Source organism: Phoca vitulina, unplaced genomic scaffold (genome assembly GCF_004348235.1).
Source record: "Phoca vitulina isolate PV1807 unplaced genomic scaffold, GSC_HSeal_1.0 scaffold2, whole genome shotgun sequence".
NCBI lineage: Eukaryota > Metazoa > Chordata > Mammalia > Carnivora > Phocidae > Phoca > Phoca vitulina.
Window position 1 is genome coordinate 24751821 of NW_022589705.1, and position 20210 is coordinate 24772030.

General features: G+C 36.8%; 1 protein-coding gene across 3 annotated transcripts in view; it reads left to right on the forward strand.

The window, feature by feature from the left end:
* DIPK1A (divergent protein kinase domain 1A) overlaps window positions 1-20210 on the forward strand; it is a 124903-nt gene that overhangs the window by 81671 nt on the left and 23022 nt on the right. For 2 of the 3 annotated variants that reach the window (XM_032423563.1, XM_032423568.1), the window contains one exon: window positions 10742-10876. In XM_032423563.1, coding sequence (XP_032279454.1) covers window positions 10742-10876 — 135 coding nt within the window. Of the gene's footprint in view, window positions 1-8921; window positions 9049-10741; window positions 10877-20210 lie in introns of those variants that run through there. The other variant, XM_032423578.1, reaches the window with a different exon arrangement.

A 20210-nucleotide genomic window follows, 5' to 3' on the forward strand; every position in this document is an offset into this window, starting at 1 on the left:
TAGGCAATAGAGCAAAGTACAGGCTCTGAAGCCAGGTTGCCTCAATTTAAATCCTGGGTATCTACTTCCTCCTAGTATAGCCTTGCTTTAACCTCTGTATTTTTCTGAGTTTCTCCATCTGTAAAAAGAATAGTCCCCCACTCATTGAATTCTTGTAAGGAGAGAATAATAATCCCCTCCAGTATCCATTAGCTACATAACAGTAGCTACATAACATAACATAGCTACAACAATGCTGCATAACAAATTACCCCAAAACTCAGTGACATCTAATGAGTCACACATCTGCAGGTCAGCTGGTGTTCAGCTTTTCCAGGCTGCGCTTCACTCCAGGCCATGGTCGTGGTTCAGGTGAGCTACAGTATCACTTACTCTCCTGGGACCAGTGGCCTACCAGGGACTGATCTTCTCCTGACAGTATCTGAAATAGAAGAAGGCAAGACCAATTATATGCTTTTCTTTGCATGGCATCTACTAAGAATCATTGGCCAAAGCTAGTCACATGGCCAAGCCCAACATCAGTGAGGCAGGGAAAGTGGGGCAGGGGGAGGGAATGAATATTTGCAATTCAAGGATTGACATACTGTTTCTATAAAGAGCCAGATAGTAAATATTTCTGGCTTTGCTGGTCATACAGTCTCTGTTGTAACCACTCAACTATGTTGTTCGAGCCTGAAAGCAGCCTTAGACAGGAAATCAATGCATGGGATGGCTGTATTCTAATAAAACTGTATTTACAAAACCAGGTGGTAGACAGGATTTGCCTCATGGGCCACAGTTTTCTCACCCCTAATCGATTTATCACACTGGATCATAGAGTTTTTATGAAGATTAAGGAAATTAATGTATAGAAAGTGCTTATAACAGTTCCTGGTAGAGTAGCACTAATAAATACTGACTTTCATTAGTAGTGTTGTTATTACTTTTATTATAGCACAATGTTGGAAATAATAAAAATGTCCAACAATAGAGATAGGGTTGAATAAATTATGGCACACCCATACTCTAAAATGTTATACATTCATGTAAATTTTATATGTTTTAAATAACAAGGCTATTTAATGGCCTAGGGACATGTTTGCAGTACGTTAAGTGAAAAAAAAGAGACAAATGATATTTAACATAAGACTCCAACTTTATTTTTCTTAAAAGACATATATTTTTTATACATACTAGAAAACAATTAGGAAAGGAATATACCAAACTGGATCATTTACTACTTTTTTCTTTTTTGTTTTTTCAAGATATAGTTGATGTGTAACATGGTATCAGTTTTAGGTGTACAACATAATGATTTAATATATATATATATATATTGCAAAATGATCGCCACTATATGTTTACTTAACATCTACCACCACACCTAGCTACAGCATTTTTCTTGTGATAAGAACTTTTAATTATTTAATTAATTTTTAAATTTTATTTTAAATTCCAGTAGCATTAACATACAGTGTTCTATTAGTTTCAGGTGTACAATGTGGTGATTCAACAATTCCATACATCTCCCAGTATTCATCACGACAAGTACGCTCCTTAATCGCCGTCTTGTGATAAGAACTTCTACAATCTAGTCTTAGCAACTTTCAGATATACAGTACAGTGTTATTAACTATATTCACCATGCAGTACGTTACATCCCCATGACTTACTTATCTTATAACTGGAATTTACATAATTTTTTACTGTCCTTTTTTTTTTCCTATACTGGGCATGTGCTGTTTTCTGGTATTAATGTACTTTGATGCCAAAAAAATAGAATCTGGTTCCATTGAGAACTCTTCTAACTCTGATGTAGTTTCTATTTTATATGTCAGTTACATTTTAATTGCTTAACAAATTAAGAGTTTACCCTCAGAGATGTCTGATTAGAATGGACTACGTGGACACTCTCTAACCTGTTATATTTTTAACTTAAAGAAAAGTTGTCTGTTCTAGGGCTCCTAGAAAACCGCGGCAGGGTACCAACCAATGGGAAGAGAATCCCCACACTGTCTCAGGTCATAGGAACAGTAGCTCCTTTCAGACCACATTCCCTGAGCAGCCACAGTCCTTTCAGTGATAAAAGGCAGAATGTTCTTGTACAGAGGTGAACAACAACACCCCTTCCCTGGCCACCCCTGTGTTTGAACATACACAAACGCTTTTCTCATGTATCAAAGGGAGGTTAGGTTTCAATAGTTAATTGCCACTGTGCCTAGAAGTCCCATAAAATAAATACTGGGAAGGGAAGCTAGAAAACCCAGCAGTTCATCAGTACCACAAAATATTAACTAAAATTAATTTCTTTTTAATAACCCTTTACAATAATCAACTTTCATCTAAATCATAATCAGGTAGCCTCGGGTTCTCCAAGAGAATCCAAGATTCTAAACTGTGTTAAAAATTGGGTTGTATAGGGGTGCCTGGGTGGCTCAGTCGGTTAAGCATCTTCCTTCAGCTCAGGCCATGATCTCAGGGTCCTGGGCTTGAGCCCCGCATCAGCATCTCATGCATCGGGCTCCCTGCTCAGTGGGAAGTCTGCTTCTCCCTCTCCTTATGCCCCTCCCCCCGCATGTGCCTGTGCATGTGCTCTCTTTCTCTCTCCTTCAAGTGAATGAATAAAATCTTAAAAAATATTGGGTTGTACAACCTTAGAAGTAATTATTCCAAATAAAATTTGCTCTAGAATGTGCTTCAGAATCTGAACTTTAAAGGGACTGTGCTTTTTAATCTTCAGGTTTCAGTAAAACCTAGCTAACCTTTATTTTTAGTAAGTGAATATTAGTGAATTTAGGTGCCAAGTAGGATTTCCATGTAAGATTTGTATGTGACTACTGTATGTTTCAGTAAGTTCTAGACCCAGTAGGCCTTAGGCCTACTAAAAGGGGTAAACGGACACCTGATTTTCCCATTATACGTGCCAGAATCTTAACTGAAATGATAAGGTAATGTGAATCCTGTATAGAAACTTATCTATAACCATATCTCAAGTAGTTCTTTAATTAAACTTGAGACTTTATGTATATAAGCTAAAGATTTGTCAATAGTTTTTGAGCTCATGATACGGAATGAGAACTATATTCAGTCAACTTAAACATAAATATACACAACTACACAAACTATTAATGGATTTTAACTGCAATTTCCAGTTCTTCCCCACTAAGGAAGAAAGAAGAACCCTTAATCAGAATGGCCAAAAAAATTGTCTCTCTTCCGGCTGGGACCTCCATATTGCTTTTCTCCTCACCCCAGACCCTTCTTTCCTGATTCTGTCCTGCAGAAGTAGCTAGTCTCCAGAGGTGACCCTGCAGTGAGTCACGCCTTCTGTTATTCATACCCTTATGGAATACCCCCTATATTCAATCTCATCTGGCCCTGTGATACCATAAGAGTGGGCAGAAATGATGCCACTTCCATCTTGGTCTCTGGGAACACTTGCTCTGGGGTTAGTCAGCCATCATGTAAGAAGCCTGGCTACCATGAACACCAGGCCCTGAAGAAGTCCTGCTAGCCCCATGAAGCCGTTCCAGCCATTCCAGCTGAGGGGTTGGACATATCCAACCATGTCAGTCCTCTTTCCTGTGCCTTCAGCCCTAATCACAAATGCATGAAAAACTTGAGAGAACTGGCCAGCTGAGTCAGTCAACCCTCAGAGCCATGAGAAATGTAAATTCTTGTTGTAAGCCACTAAGTTATGGCATAGTATGTTATATAGCAATAGAAAGTTGGAACACTTAGCTTTCTTAACCCCTGTCTTTCTGCCCTAGTATGTTGAAGAACCCCATGACTGAGTTCATTTGCTGTTGCAAATGTTAATTTTCCTTTTATGTAGAGTGCTAATGGAGGCTACACTTCCCTCCCACGGCTTTGTAAAATGCTGGCTATCTACCTGTTCATAAAGAGCAGTAGATCCTGTAGATATATTTTTAAATAGATGTGCTAAGCACCTATATACAAATGTGTAGGTTTTTCCTGATTAGAAAAGTAATATATTCAGGAGCGCCGGTGTGGCTCAGTCATTAAGCGTCTGCCTTCGGCTCAGGTCATGATCCCAGGGTCCTGGGATCGAGTCCTGCATCGGGCTCCCTGCTCAGCGGGGAGCCTGCTTCTCCCTCTGCCTCTGCCACTTCCCCTGCTTGTGCTCTCTCTCTCTCTCTCTCTCTCTGTCAAATAAAGAAATAAAATCTTTTTTAAAAAGTAATATATTCATTATAGAAAAATCTGTGTAATAGAGAAGAAAAATAAAAATCATTCATGATCCCACCGCTCTTGACATTTTGAGATAGCTACCCTTGACATTCTGGTTTATTTCCTTGCAGTTTCTACAGTCTATTGGCGACTTTTTCTCTTTTTTAAAAAGCAGAATTGGGAACATACCCTGCATGTTTTTAAAACTGATTTTTTTCACTTACTGTATCATGAACATTTTCCCATACTTTGAACTTCTTTGAAATAGTAATGTACTATTGAAACTAGCCACAGACTTAAGGATCACCCCATGCAATTAAGTCCCCAGGTGTCCTTGCGTTTTTGATGTCGTCAGCCCCTAAGCATTAAAAATAGGAACCAACATTCGGAGAAAATGTGAAAATTATCTGCTCCTTACTGGAATTTTATTTCTACAAGAAAATCAAAACTGAGAATATGCTCATGCAAATAAAACTTTTAGAATTTAGGTCAGAGAACAGCTAGGATTCTTCCTATAAATGTGAAAATTCACCTCTTAGAAAGATGAAAAAAAAAAAACCCCTCTGACCACTAGTCTAATATTGCTGTTTGACAAGAAATTCTCTAAAAGTTTTGTCATAAAAATAAGCATTTTCATGCTCAAGACAAGCTGGGGAGCACGGACTTAGAACCTTTCTTTTCACTATTTTTAACTTATAAAAACCCAAGGTTTTCCTTGTTTGGAATGACATAAAAGTTTTTTTTTTAATGTTTCTTTGAATATCATAGCTGTCTTTTGATGTTTGTGAAAGTTAGCACTAGGATAGTTTACATTTGGTGCATTTAGACTTTCTTCTTAATGGTTTTTCAGTAGCCCTCCAACTAGTAGTGAGACACCCTTTTAATAAAGGTACAGGATCCGTTCCAAATAAAGTTTATCTGCATGTGTTGTGGTGTACAGTAAATATTTACACTATTAAATGGTTTCTTCATGTTTCTGTTTCTTATAGCTAGCACATTTTTCAAAAGTACTGTTACTATAAATAGAATATATTTAAAGAAAGGGTAAAAGTTATGTCCGGGGATATTTATCCTTAATTTTAACTCTAGTTTTTTTCAGCTAGATTAGTCCTAAATATGCAGTAAAACTTAGCCAGCTACAATGTTGTCAGTATAACAGTAAGGAGAAGAAATTTTCAAAGATTATTTCAGAGTAACTGGTAATTGAAAAACTTAACTAAAAAGACAAACACACATCTCTCAGCTTTTTCTTTAACATGACAGATGATAAAATGATTGTATTTGAGTTTGTGTAAGTCATAACCTTATCAATTTGTTATGTTTTTTGAATGTTCAAGTCCACTAAATATGTCAACTAAAATATTTGTGGGTAAAAGTAAAGATATGATATTTTTTTCTCTTCTCAAAATTAAGAACATCTGTTTAGGGAGTATTCAGGGGTAAAGCAAATGGGACCATGTGCTTTATGTTTACAGAAGATGTTGAGTATGAAAAAGATAAGCAATGGAAGTAGCTTTAAATGTTGATGTGTTGCCACCTTATGCCTATTTTTAAAACTTAATGTAAAATTATTTAAATAAGATCAAAGGTGTTCAGATTTCTTTTGAAATAAAAAGTTATCACAATGAGGTCAAACAATATAGAAAAGAAGAAAAAGCATCACTATTCTTTAGAGTGGAATTGGTAGAGAAAGTTTGTTTCATTATTTATAGATTTGCCATCTCCCGTCATTTTTCTCTAATATACTATTAATCATTTACTTTAGTCTAAAGACTGCTTCTAACTGTTATTTCCAGGCAGATGTTAAATTTTTCTAATTAGTAGTAGTCGATGCCTTGAAGACTAATTGAATATAAAATGACAATGTAAGACAATTTTGGTTCTTTCCATTTTTGGTTTCATTCTTTCATTTTTGTAATGTAACCATAATGCAAGACTTCTTAACCTTAGCAATATTGACATTTGGGGTCAGATCATTCTTTTTTTTTTTTTAACTCTTTTTTTTTTTAAGATTTTTATTTATTTATTTGACAGAGAGAGACACAGCGAGAGAGGGAACACAAGCAGGGGGAGTGGGAGAGGGAGAAGCAGGCTTCCTGCTTAGCAGGGAGCCCGATGCGGGGCTCTATCCCAGGACCCCGGGATCACGACCCGAGCCGAAGGCAGACGCTTAACGACTGAGCCACCCAGGCGCCCCTGGGGTCAGATCATTCTTTGTTGTGGGAGGCTCTCCTGTGCATTGTCGGATGTTTAGCAATCTCTCTGGCCTCTACCCACAAGATACCAGTAGCACTCCCCAGTCATGAAACAACGTCACCAGACGTTGACAGGTGTCCCCTAAGGGGCAAAAGTAATTCCAGTTGAGAATCACTGCCATAGTGTATTTACTAAAGTTCTTACCAGCTTTTCAGGAGTATAATTTGAAATAAAGCGGTGTACCGTTAGTAGCTGGGCACAAAATCAGAACAGAAAAGCTGCTAGGCAGTATTTTGGATAGTTCAGCATAAATAAAAAGATCAGAAACAGTAAGTACATTTCTTAATCAAAGACTGGGTTGTCTAGGTAATTGGTACAGAACAGACCACTGGAAAGATTTTAGTGATTACCACACAGGGAAATAAAATTAGTTAATAGCTAGAGATGTCATTTATGGCTGTTTTTCTTCAATCATTATTTTAAAATGTGAAGCAGCAGGATCTGCAGATATTAGAGGACACATGAAGGTCCTTGTAACTATTTTATGTTACCCCCAAATCACAGTGATTTTCCATGGCGTGCTGGAATAAAAATGTCTCACTCCTTTTGTCATTATGTCTACAACAGGTGATGCCCAGTGCCCTGCTGGGAACGCCATTAATCTAACTTCCTCTCCAAAATTTTTGGCATTTGGTATCATGACAAGCACTCAGCAGGCAAGCCGGTTCACAGGGTGTTTTTCAGTTTAAATATATGCCAGAGAAAATCGAAAAATATATCTATTTGAGAGATACAGAAAAGCAAAATGATTTCAAATTTTATTAAATTGCATATGCAGGAGAGAGAAATATACAAAAGCCTTAGCTGCCTACATGTATTAAGCTTCATATGCATTTGAAAACATCTCACAGTAGCTTTACTAAACATGTATACAAAAACCTGAACAGAAATTATTGATAGAGGGGGGCGCCTGGGTGGCTCAGTCGGTTAAGCGGCTGCCTTCGGCTCAGGTCATGATCCCGGGGTCCTGGGATCGAGCCCCACGTCCGGCTCGCTGCTCAGTGAGGAGCCTGCTTCTCCCTCTGCCTGCCACTCTGCCTACTTGTGCTGTCTCTCTATCTCTCTGTCAAATAAATAAATAAAATCTTTAAAAAAAAGAAATTATTGATAGAGGGCAGTTAACATCACGAGGCTCCTTGAGGTATTGTCAAGAAGAAGGGAAGACAGGACCAACCTGGATGCTGGGAGAAAACCCTACTCACTAGGTCTGTGTTGTTCTCCTTTACTCTGTGACATACACCTGCTGTAGAGCAAGGCAGGAAGAGGAAAGAGGAAATGGTATGTCTTCCCTGATTCTTTTTAAAATGAATTGAACTAATCTTGTTTTAAAACCCTGCCTCAAGGGGTGCCTGGGTGGTTCAGTCAGTTAAGCCTCCACTCTTGGTTTCAGCTCAGGTCACGATTGAGATCAAGCCTCACATCCAGCCCCGAATCCAGCTCCTTGCTCAGCATGGAGTCTGTTTGGGACTTTTTCCCTCTTCCTCTCCCTCCCCCTCTGCTCCTCACCCCCTGCGCATGTGTGCAAGCTCTCTCTCTCTCAAATAAATAAATAAATGAAATCTTAAAAACAAAAACAAAACCCTGCCTCAAAAAAAATCCTATAAGATGTTCATATTAGATTGGACTTCTGAAAGTAAAATCATGCTATGCTATGGTCCTTCAAGCGACTCTCTGAACTACTGGACACTTGTATGGTAGATTTATAATTTGTTCTTGCAACTGGAGATGTGTTTTGTTTTGTTTTGTTTTGTTTTAGAGAGACACAGAGAGAGAGAGCTAAAGCGTGAGCAGTGGGGGGGAGGGTTGGCAGGAGGGGCCCAGGGACAGGGAGAGAGAGAAACTTAGGGAGGCTTCATGCCCAGTGCAGAGCCCCACACAGTGCTTGATCTCAAAACCCTGAGATCATGACCTGAGTGGAAATCAAGAATTGGTCACTTAACTGACTGAGCCACCCAGGCACCCCAATAACTGGAGATGGTCTTAAAATGCCTAAGGCAGTAACAATAATAGACATAATAGACAACCAATAAATAGCAGCTGAGTGAATGTATGGAAAGAAGGTGTCTTGGTGTAGAAGTATACCTTATTGTATAATATAAAAAATTTTACATCAGTAGAGAAAAACATACACAAAAGAAGTCATGCACCCATCACCCAGCTTGAAAATTATCAACTCATGGCCAATCTTGCTTCAAGTATACCCCACCTACTTTTCCTTTCTCTGTTGTTTTGAAGCAAATTCCAAATATATCACTTCATATATTTCAATGTCTGCCTCTAAAAGATTAGGGCTCTTTTCTTTAAAAATTACATTATTGTGCCTGAAAAATTAAAACAATTTCTTAATAATGTCAGGTATCCTGGCTTCAAATTTTCAATTGTCTGATAAATATCTTTTTTTTTTTTTTTTTTACAGTTTCTTTGGAATCAGGATTCAAAAAAGATCCACAGATTGTGATTATTTGATGTATTTCTTAAATATTTTTTAGTCTTCAGTTTTCCCCATCTTCTCCTTATTTTCTCCCTTGTAATTTACGTGTTGGAGAACTGCGTTGTTTGTATCGCAGCATTTTCCACAGCCTGGAGTTTGCTGATTTTATCCCAATAGTGTCACTTACTGAGGTATCACTTATATTCCTCCATCTCCTGTATTTCCTGTAAACTGGTAGTTGGAGCTAAAGACTTAATCAGATTCAGATTCAGTTTTCTTTTTCAAGTTCAAAAACAAGGTGGTGACCAAATCATAGTGACAGTGTTCTTGACTTTTTGCTCAGTGCCTTGCAAACTATGTGCCTCAAAATGTGCTTATGTTCTATAGGCATTATGTCATTTAATCATATTTAAGCTTCATAATACTGGTACATATCAATTTCTGTCTGATGACTAGATCCCTTTAGTAGGGTGTCAAGTAATCTTGAATGTCTTTCAAACAAACCCCTCAGTGTATACCCCATTGTCATTTATGTGATTTAATTTAGAATTCTGTCTGAATTTTCTTTTTACTGGATTCTTTTAGAGCTATACAGAAATAGCTTGCATTAAAAGCATTTTTTATATTTTAATAATAAAGCTCAAAGACCTGTCACTTCACTGTGAATTTGTTATACTCAAGCTTTTTGGTACTGGAATTCACCATCTGTTAATCTCACAAAGACAGATATCTAAATCGTAAATAGGGCCAACAGAATTCAGTATTTCCTGAGTCTCTTTTTCCTTTGCACTCATTGTCTTCTGCAGGTGCACTTAGGTCTCTTTCATCTCTCTCTGCTTTCTTTGTATGCTCACAGTGCTCACAGTATCCTACTGTTACCCAGTGTGAGAAACTGGCTCGTGATTGTAAAAGCAAAAGTAGCTTTTCATTGTTTGTTTACATATCTGTAATTTGTTCTGTTCAATTATCTCCATACCCCCAAAATTTACCATTTATAAAACCCAGACCATTGGAGTTCCAGACTCAAAAAATAAATGTCCAGTTATCTTGACCAACTGACACTTTTGAAGATTAAACTGTTTAATATGTTGTTGATGGAGAAAAGGCTGTAGCTGGCCCAAGTTGCAATTAGATAGCAGAGAACTGGGAGCAAAACAATGCAAAGAGGATCCCATTGTGTAGCTTTCCAAGCTGACATGCAAAGAGTAATTTATTCTTTATGTATCTTAACCCTTCTTCTCCAATTATTTTTCCTTTAATAATTGTAACAACATTCTCCTCAAGCTTCCAGAGTACCCATTAGGTGAAGCATTTGGTTGGTTGAATGGAAGGAACATAAAGCCTTGGTGAATACAACAGAGAAATAAGAATGAGCTGGAAGTTTAATTTCTTATTCTGGTTGTACTTCACTATGAGACATTAAACAAATAGCCAAATACTCTGTTCTTATTTCTTTGAAACAAAATTATTTTTATGCTGATTATCCATAAAGAACTTGAAGATTCTTATTTGAAATTGTCCTCTGTAAGCTCGTAGTATATCGGAATTGTGTCTCTTCACCTGATCTCACAGAGTGCCCAGGGTAGCCTGGTGCACGTGCTCGTGCTTCATAAGTAGCTTTAGATGCTGGTGGTATTTGAAAGGTTATACATTTTAAAGGGTATTTTGTTCCCTTTTTCCTTGGCAGGACCAAGGAGCTTCCTTTTCTAAGACCAGTGCTGTTTGGACTCAGTGAAAGTACACTTTGTTCTAGGAGAATTGCCATGTGAAAGCCTAGAATATATATTGAGTTCTTCCAAGAAGGGGGGCAAAAATCATGTTCTAGGACAGTGAAGGCTGACTTGGTGCTGAACGAATGATTGTTATGTGCTCTTTTACCCACAGGCTCGCTTTTCATATGTGCGGATGAAATATCTTTTCTTTTCCTGGTTGGTGGTTTTTGTTGGAAGCTGGATTATATATGTGCAATACTCTACCTATACAGAACTATGCAGAGGGAAGGACTGTAAGAAAATAATAGTAAGTATTTTTGATTTCCTAGTATGTAGAAAAACTATATTAATAATATATTTACTGCTTATATACTTACTAATAATTGTTTTCAAAAAGTAAAGTTAATTCGACCTTAGGGTTGTGTTGAACTTTATAGCTTTTCAGTGTGACCAAGTTAGTAGGAGTGTTCCACGCCTTGAAAAATCTACACTTCAGAAATCTAAATATATAATACTAGATTAGTGTGAGAGCATCCTCATTACAGACAGGGGTTCTTTTTAAAATATACTAAAAGTTGAGTTCACTCACATCAGATGAGTTTTTAAATGTTTAGAGTATAAAAGTATTATTTACAGGCAACCTTTCTGGAACACACCTTTTGAATAAATGGGGTCATTCTCAAATACCAAAAATGTATCTGAAAAGCATATAATATATTTTGTATTTAATTTCTATCCTAATGGTTGGATATATCTCAGGAAAATTGCTCTATCAGTCTAAGATTTCTAATAGTAATTATTGGTTATATGTTTGAGGATCAGTAAATTTAACTCCTTGTTTTCTTCTAATATCTTCTGATATAAGTAATACTAAAACATTGCCTCTGAGAATTACATTTTTTATAATATTGTTGGGATCCCAATTACTATAACTTATTAAAGATTCTGTAGTTATTAAGTAATTACTCTTCACCCAGGCCAGTGGTGCTAGGTATATGCATATAGCAGGGAACAAGCTATCATGACCTTAGGAACTTAGAGTCTAGCAGGGAAGAAAATGAATACAGTAAGGTAGGATAATGATTGCAATAGCAAGTGTTATAGGAACATAAGACAGGGAGACCTGAAGTTCTAAGGACATGAAAATCAGTTTAACTCTAGGCATTCTCAATTAAGATAAAAAATTATTCCCCAGGAGTTTTACAGCCTCTTAAATAGGAAAGGGAGGAATTACTGATATAATAAGCAGGGAAATGAATTAGTAAAGATGAGTCCCAAATCAAGTTCAAAGGTGTCAGTCTTATATGTCCATTTCAGTTGGCCATCCCAGATCATTGAGGAATTTTTTTTTTAAGATTTTATTTATTTATTTGAGAGAGAGCATGGGGGGGGAGGGGCAGAGGGAGAGGAAAAAGCAGACTCCCCACTGAGCAGGGGGCCTTATGTAGGACTCCATCCCAGGACCCGAAGATCATGACCTGAGCTGAAGGCAGATACTTAACCCACTGAGCCACCTAGGCACCCCCAGATCCTTAAAGAATTTTAAGATAGAAACCTCTGGGGCCAGGCAATGTACTGCATACTGGTCAGTAATACTTAAAATAATACTATGAAAGTCCCCCAAGCCCATTTTACAAATAAAGAAATATGTACACCTGAAATTAATGTAACATTGTATGTCAGCTATACTTTAATTAAATATATATAATTTATATATATATGACTAAGAGAGAGAATTTGGTTGTGATGGTGGAGCCAGAATTTGGTCCTAATTCTATCTCTATATAAAGCTCAGATTCTTTCTACTACCCTATGTCAGAAAAGACTAACAAAATTATAGCTTAATAAAGCTAAGAAAAAAATCCCACAAAACTCACCTGCTTACCTTCAATGAAGAAGAAAGAAGCAGGAGTTATATAATCAATTATAATAACATAAAATAACCAAAACTATTTGAAATGTCTATTTTCACTTTTTCTAGGGCACTTTTCTCAAACTAGGTGTCTTGGGGCACATTAAAAGGTATCCCATGGATAAAAGTTGTCCGCCGTCAGATATATTCAAAAACAGCAGGTTAAACAAAGATAAATAGGTGACTTTACTGAGGACTTCCCAGGATCTTTAATATACTAATATATACTGTGCATCTCCAGAAAAAGCAAATATATTTGATTAGGAAAAAATCCATCCCACCACAATTCTCAGGAAGACCTATTAACATCATCTGGTGATGTTAGAAATACTATAATAAGAGATTAAAACAAAATGAAATAGATATGCTTTTATTGTGTATTAATATAATAATATTCAAATTATACGGCATATTATGGTGAATATTCTGTTACAAATGAGTTATAGTTGTGAAGTATTTTTTATTGTATTTATTTTTAGTATTTTATTATTAAAGTATTTTTCATGATTTTTCCTTTAGTTTCACTACATAAGAAATGGAAGCAGAATTCTAGCATAATTTAATAATTCTAATATAATAATTCTAGCATAATTTAATGGTTATCTTACTAAAATTTGAAAATAATGAAAACATTTTCTGAGCCTAAAACATATCTTTTCCCTGAGACTGGCTTTAAAAAAAAATTGTAGTTTCTCTGCATTTGGGAATTGTGTTCTTAAAACTTACCAAAACTGGTAGTATTGAGATCAGTAGTACTAAGATAGTACTAACATTTAATAGGAATTGTGTGATTGGAACTAAAAAGCAAGCAGAAAAAATATTTCTTAAGTACACATTAAAGCTTCAAAGAGCTGACAAGGTATCTTGTGAGGAATTACTTGGTCAAGATCTGGGAGAGCATAAGATTTGAGAGAGGTGAGCCTAGATTTGGTGACTTTGTTCGCCTGGGGTATATGACCTAAAATAGAGTTTTATGGGGTTAGGAGATAAAAATCTAGTCCAGGTCCTACCAAGGGTAGGACCTTGGTACACCATGCTGTGGGCTGATACCCTAAAGAGCTGAACCCCAACAGTAAAGGTAAACTAAAAGAACCTCAGTGATGTGAGCTGAATTTTGGAGCCTCTTTTTCCCTCGGGGATATTGCTGATACTTGGCATGAGCAGGGGTCTGAGAAACAGGACTGTATACTAGGAGAGAGCTGCTGCTGGGGACAAGAATTAGCAAACTTTTGTAGAAAGTAAGAGAGCCTCAAGCATACAGCCGGTTATCCTGTTGGGATATTTGCCAAATCCTAGGGTTTTACAGAATGGGAGGCTAAACATCTCATTGGAAAGCCTTTGAAAAGCAGAGCAGACATTTTGGCAGTCACACAAGATACAGCCTAGAGTTATGAACCTGCCAATGGGGGGAAACCCCAATGAATTCCCAGGCTCTCTATTTAAAACCCTAGAGGGCTATGCTCTTAGAATGGAGATCAGCCAAAAATAGCTTGATCTTTACCAGAGCTGCAGCCCAGCCTCCATTCAGCACAGTGCCTGATTGGGTTAAGATGATCAGCTACCATTTTATCTGTCTACCCAAGGGAAGGGAAATGAAATGAAAGGGAAGGGAAACCCTCTCTGGAGTCACTATGTGAAAAACTAGAGGACATGGCAAAAGACATGGTGGCATGATCAAAAACTAAGAGATAAATATGGACAGTAGAATCAGATCCACAGATGATCCTGATAGTGCCTCAAAAAGTTAAATAGGGAATTACTGCATGATCCAACAATTCTGCTTCTAGGTATATACCCAGAAGAATTGAAAGTAGGAACTCAAGCAGATACTTGCATACCAGTGTTCACAGTAGCATTATTCACAATAGCCAAATGATGGAAACAACTCTAACATACATTAACAGATGAATGCATAAACAAAATACATGGAATATTATTCAACCTTTTTAAAAAGAATGAAATTCTGATGCATTCTACAACATGGATGAACCTCAAAAACATTATGCTAAATGATATAAGCCAGACACTAAATGACAAATATTGTATAATTCCACTTATATGAGGTACCTAGAATAACAATTATAACAATTATATATAAATTATATATAAATTGGGAGAATGGTAAAAGGAGTTAAAATGTTTAAGATTCTCATCATATAGCAGAGTAGGGTAAAAGTATCAACTAGTTAATATCAATTAGTCTATTCATAACAATTAATTAATAAAATGTCCCTCAATAACTTTAGACTTTGTTGATTGAAATATGCATATTGTTATTTCTAGGATAGCCTCTGGAATAGAAAAAGAGTGTATCCTCTCCAAACTAAAAAAAAAAAATGGAATAATAAAAGAGTACTCTGTTCTAAAGAAGGCAAGAAAGTAAAGAAAAAAGGAACATACAGGCAGTAGAATTACAAAATACATAATAAGACGATAGATGTCAAATATTGAAATCCCAGGAAACAGACTCAGAGACTGAGACTTGCCTGCAGGATGTTTATTGGGATGGGCTCTTGAGATTAACATCTGTGGGGAAGTGAGGAAACAGGATAGACCAGAGAAGTTAAACTGCACTACAGTGGTAACAAAGACCTCAGTCAATTCTACAGGGAACTTTGGAGCTGGGGTAGTCTTGCAAATATCACTGACCAGTCACTGGATACAGTTTTCTACCCTCTTCCACCCTCTCTTAAGGGGACATTACCTTGGGTAAGGCTGTATTCTAGGCTGAGGACAAGTCCCAAAGAAAAATTCAGCTGAGAGCTGTTGACTACTTAGATGACCAGCAGCTGAGGGAATGAGTGCTCCAGTTCTGGACAAGATATGGCTGACTTACCATGGCATTGGCTGTAGTATATTTCAACCCAAGTATGTTGGTAATTACATTAAATGTAAATGGACCAAATGCTTTAGTTAAAAGGCAAAGACTGTCAGACTGTACTAAAATTTTTTAAAAATTATATTTACAAGAGACACATCTAAAATATAATGATGCAGATGGATTGAAAGTAAAAGAATAGGAAAAAAATTCATGCAAATATGTAAATTATAAAAGAGCGGATGTTTAAAGGAAAAACCATAGCCATATATATATTGATGTAAGTTTTATATTACACAAACTATACCTCTTTTTAAAGTCTAAATCAGCCCTTACTGGCATGAAATGTAATACTTTTAAAATTTGTTTCTCCTGTGTTTTAGTTTTACAGTGTCTGCCTAAGTAATTGTCTGGCCTTTTCACAAATGTTGGCAATATCCACACATACTTTTTTTGGTCCTGGTAATTCCTGTTATGAAATGTAGAGTCTAAACTGATTTTCTTTCTCCCTCTGTGTTACCGCATAGTCTGTTCTCTTATTTAAGTGGACTGAACTGAACCAGAGCATATAATAAGATGGCTGATTTTCAATTTGGATATAAAAATATAAAACTGCATTATCTCAAAACCACATTTAGCAAAAACATGCTTGCCAAAGGATTTGTAGTATCCTGTGTATAAACTCTGGACAGATTTACTTCAAAATCCTCATCTTGATGGACTAAGGAAGATTGTAAAGAAATACAGAAGATCCCAAAGAGGCCCTACAAAAATTACTTGCTGAAGTTTAACAATGTGGGTTCTTTCCTTCCCTTTGTAAGTTGGCAGTTTGACTTTTAACTTTTTTCTAGTTCTTTTTTTTCCCTGTTTTTAATCATTTAATACTTATTTTTAAGATAACTACTATCACATAGCAATCATATAAAAAGTATAATCCATTTTAGAAGAAGTATCAGTCAACAAGTATTTTTTGAACACCTACTACATGTCAGTCATTATTCTAGGTGCTGGTGATATAATGGTAAGCAAGATATGCAGAGTCCATGTCTTCAGGAGCTTACATTCTTGTAGTGGAATATGTATAATAAAAACAGAAACAAATAAACAAATGACTTCAGGGACTAAGAAGTGTAACAACAAAGGACATAATAGCAATATTTTGTAGAAAATGGCTAGGGCATGCTTCCGTAACCGTAGTGGCTGGGAAAGCCTTCCCTGAGAAGATGGCATTTTGAATTAGAACCTGATGAGAAGGAAGCAATTGTATGAATATCTGGGCAAAAAGCATTTAAGGAGAAAGGACAGTGAGTAAATGTCCAAAGAGGGGAGTGAGGTTAGGAAATACGGTTGGTTTCATGAATATTTTATAAAAATCTGTATCATTACTTTAGTCATATGTACATTTTAAAATCTTGGATATTGAAGGTACAATTCATCAAGTAAGGAAAACTTCTTGCTAATAAGTAGCTCAGCCATATCATGTTAGTCTACTGGAAAAAATACTAGGCTGGAGTCAAAGCACCAGACTTACACTTTCTTGTGATGTACTGTATGACTTTTAGTAAGTGACTTCGTTTCCTTGACTTCCTGTTAAGTTCATTGTACAACCCACATCACAGATTTTATGGAGATAAAGTAGAATTGAAACAGTTACGATGGCTTTCTATCATTTAATGATACTCTAACGTATCTATTGAATATATAGAAGGTTCTCACGTCTTTGACTTGATTCCACTTGGCCCATGGCAAGTACCTTAATAGTTGATGTTGCTGTAACCGTAATGTCCCATTCCGAGCATTGCCTCCACGCCAGATCACTGTATAGGAGTCAAGATATCATAGGTGATCAGCAGAGTGTGATAAGCAGTTTACTTATGTCTAAGAATCATGGTCTATCTTGTCCTACATAGCTTTCTTGTTCTCTGTATATCTCTGTCTTTTTCCTTCTCTCTCCATTTGTGTATGAGGTCATAGCTATTGTGGTGGTTAAGAGCATAAGCATTGGAATAAATGAGCTTCAGGTTTGAGTTCCAGCTTTGCCATTCCTTAGCTAGATAGCTTTGTCTTAGCTTATATAAAATGGGGATTAATAATACTGTCTGTCTCATCAGGTAGTTGTGAGGATAAAATGAGTTCATGTATTGAAAGGTTTAACACTGTGCTTGACATACAATAAGTGCTCCGTAAATCATCATTATTTTCTCAAGTTTATGTCTTTGAATCTGACTCGGGAAGATAAGACATACACACAACATTATACAATCAGGTGTATCAGTCAAGATTCAAGCAGAGAAGCAGAACCCATAAGAAATATATATTAAGAGATTTATTATTTAAATTTTTATTACTGTTATTTGTTAACAACATGGATGGACCTTGAGGGCATTATGCTAAGTGAAATATGTCAGACAGAAAGACAGATATTGTATGATCTCACTTATATGTGCACTCTAAAAAATAAAACAACAACAAACAAAAAAAAACAAGCTCATAGATACAGAAAACAGATTGGTGTTTGCCAGAGGCAGGGGGCAGCAGGGGAGGCAAAATGGGTGAAGGGGGTCAAAAGGAACAAACTTCCAGTTATAAAATAAGTAAGTCATGAAGATATACAGCAAGGTGACTACAGCTAACAATACTGTGTTGTAGGGCGACCCCTTTGGGCTCCCTCCCTCCTTGGGAGCTTTATATTATCACTTCACTATCATTCAATAAAGCTGGCTTTGCTGCCCACCAAAAAAAAATTATTATTATATATTATTTATATTTATTTATTATTTACATATTATATATTATTTATATTATTACTTATATTATTTATATATTATTATTTATAATATATGTTATATATTATTATATATTTGAACGTTGCTCAGAAAGTAGATCTTAAAAGTTATCACGAGAAAAAAACATTTTGTAACTATGCGTGGTAATGGATGTTAACTAGACTTACTGTAGCAATTATTTCACAATGTATGCAAATATCAAATCATTATGTTGTACACCTTAGACTAAGATAATGTTATATGTCAGTTATATTGCAATTTTTTTTTAAGATTTTATTTATTTATTTGACAGAGAGAGACACAGTGAGAGAGGGAACACAAGCAGGGGGAGTGAGAGAGGGAGAAGCAGGCTTCCCGCTGAGCAGGGAGCCCGACGTGGGGCTCGACCCCAGGACCATGACCTGAGCCGAAGGCAGACACCTAACGACTGAGCCACAGATATTTATTGCAAGGAATTGGCTTATCCAGTTGTGGGGGCTGGCTAGATGAGGCTGAAATCCATAGGGTAGGCTGTCGAGGACAGGCTGGACCTCTTGGGCATGGGCTGAAGCTGCTGTCCAGAGGCAGCATTTCTTCTTCATCATGGGAGCCTCAGTAATTCTCTTAAATCCCTTCAACTAATTGAATAAGGCCCACCCAGATTATCTAGGATAATCTCTCATTAAAGTCAGTTGATCATGGGGGCACCTGGGTGGCTCAGTCAGTTAAGTTTCTGCCTTTGGCTCTGGTCATGATCCCAGGGTCCTGGGATCGAGCCCCGCATTGGGCTCCCTGCTCAGCGGGGATTCTGCTTCTCCCTCTCCCTCTGCCCCCCGTTCGTGCTCTCTCTCTCTCTCTCGCTCTCTATCTCAAATAAATAAAATGTTTAAAAGAAAATCAATTAATCATGGACTTCATTACATCTACAAAAACCTTCACAGCAACAACTAGATTATTGTTTGCTTTATTAACTGGGGACAGTAGCCTAGCCAAGTTGATACATCCAAAGACCATCAGATCAGTTTAAAATGGTTTAGTTTGTACCAGAAATAGTTGTACTACACAAATTTAAAGAAAGAAGACTTCAATGAACACAGAGATCACTGTGGGTAAAATAGCAGAGAAAGGCTTCATAGAAGACATAGAATTTCTGTAGGCCTTAAAGAATAGAAGGAATTTGGATAGGCTCTCGAGGAGTGTCTTTCTCCTTTTAATTACAAACCAGGCTTGCTTTAGCACTTTTATCCCAAAGAGCAATTTGCTGACTAACATGAGATCTGAGAATTCCCAGAAGCATGCAGTTGAGCCACTGAACCACAGCCTTGGCTGGTGGGCCATTTGGCTGCCCGTAAATTAACATATCTTCCTCTTTTGTCTTTTTATGGTAAGTCTTAAAAACAAATTTAGAATGTTGATCAAATCAGATACGTATTTCATATATATTAGGTACTGTGTGTGAATTAGTGTAATTTAGTAATCAATTATATTTCTCATAATTTCAACATTGGAAATCACTATAGAACATTAGTATTATTTACTTGAGATGTTTTCTCTAACCAACAGATAATTTTTATTAAAAGGTATCATAAGGGTAATGGGCTTAAAGCTTAACTTATCTAAGCTTCCAGGAAGCTAGGAGCCAAAACTGGAATTAATTCTGTACGTCATACATTGATTTACAATTTGAATTAAAGTTTCTTATGTTCAGTTTTTAATAAAAGTATGATACTTTCCATAGTCACATCCATCATTTAGAGCTTGATTCCAGTGAAATGCATGATAGCCTTTTAAATAGTAGGTTTCTAAAACTCTGAGAAAGAGGGGCGCCTGGGTGGCTCAGTCGTTAAGCGTCTGCCTTCGGCTCGGGTCGTGATTCCAGGGTCTTGGGATCAAGCCCCGCATCGGGCTCCCTGCTCCGCGGGAAGCCTGCTTCTCCCTCTCCCACTCCCCCTGCTTGTGTTCCCTCTCTCGCTGTCTCTCTCTCTGTCAAATAAATAAATAAAATCTTTAAAAAAAATAAAAATAAAAAAATAAAACTCTGAGAAAGAAATACAGTGGGGGTGGTGTATACTGGGAAGCCAAGGTTAACTTGTGGAAGTTTTAAGCACTGAGAACTGTGTTCTGCTCTTCTTTGTTTAAAGGCAGC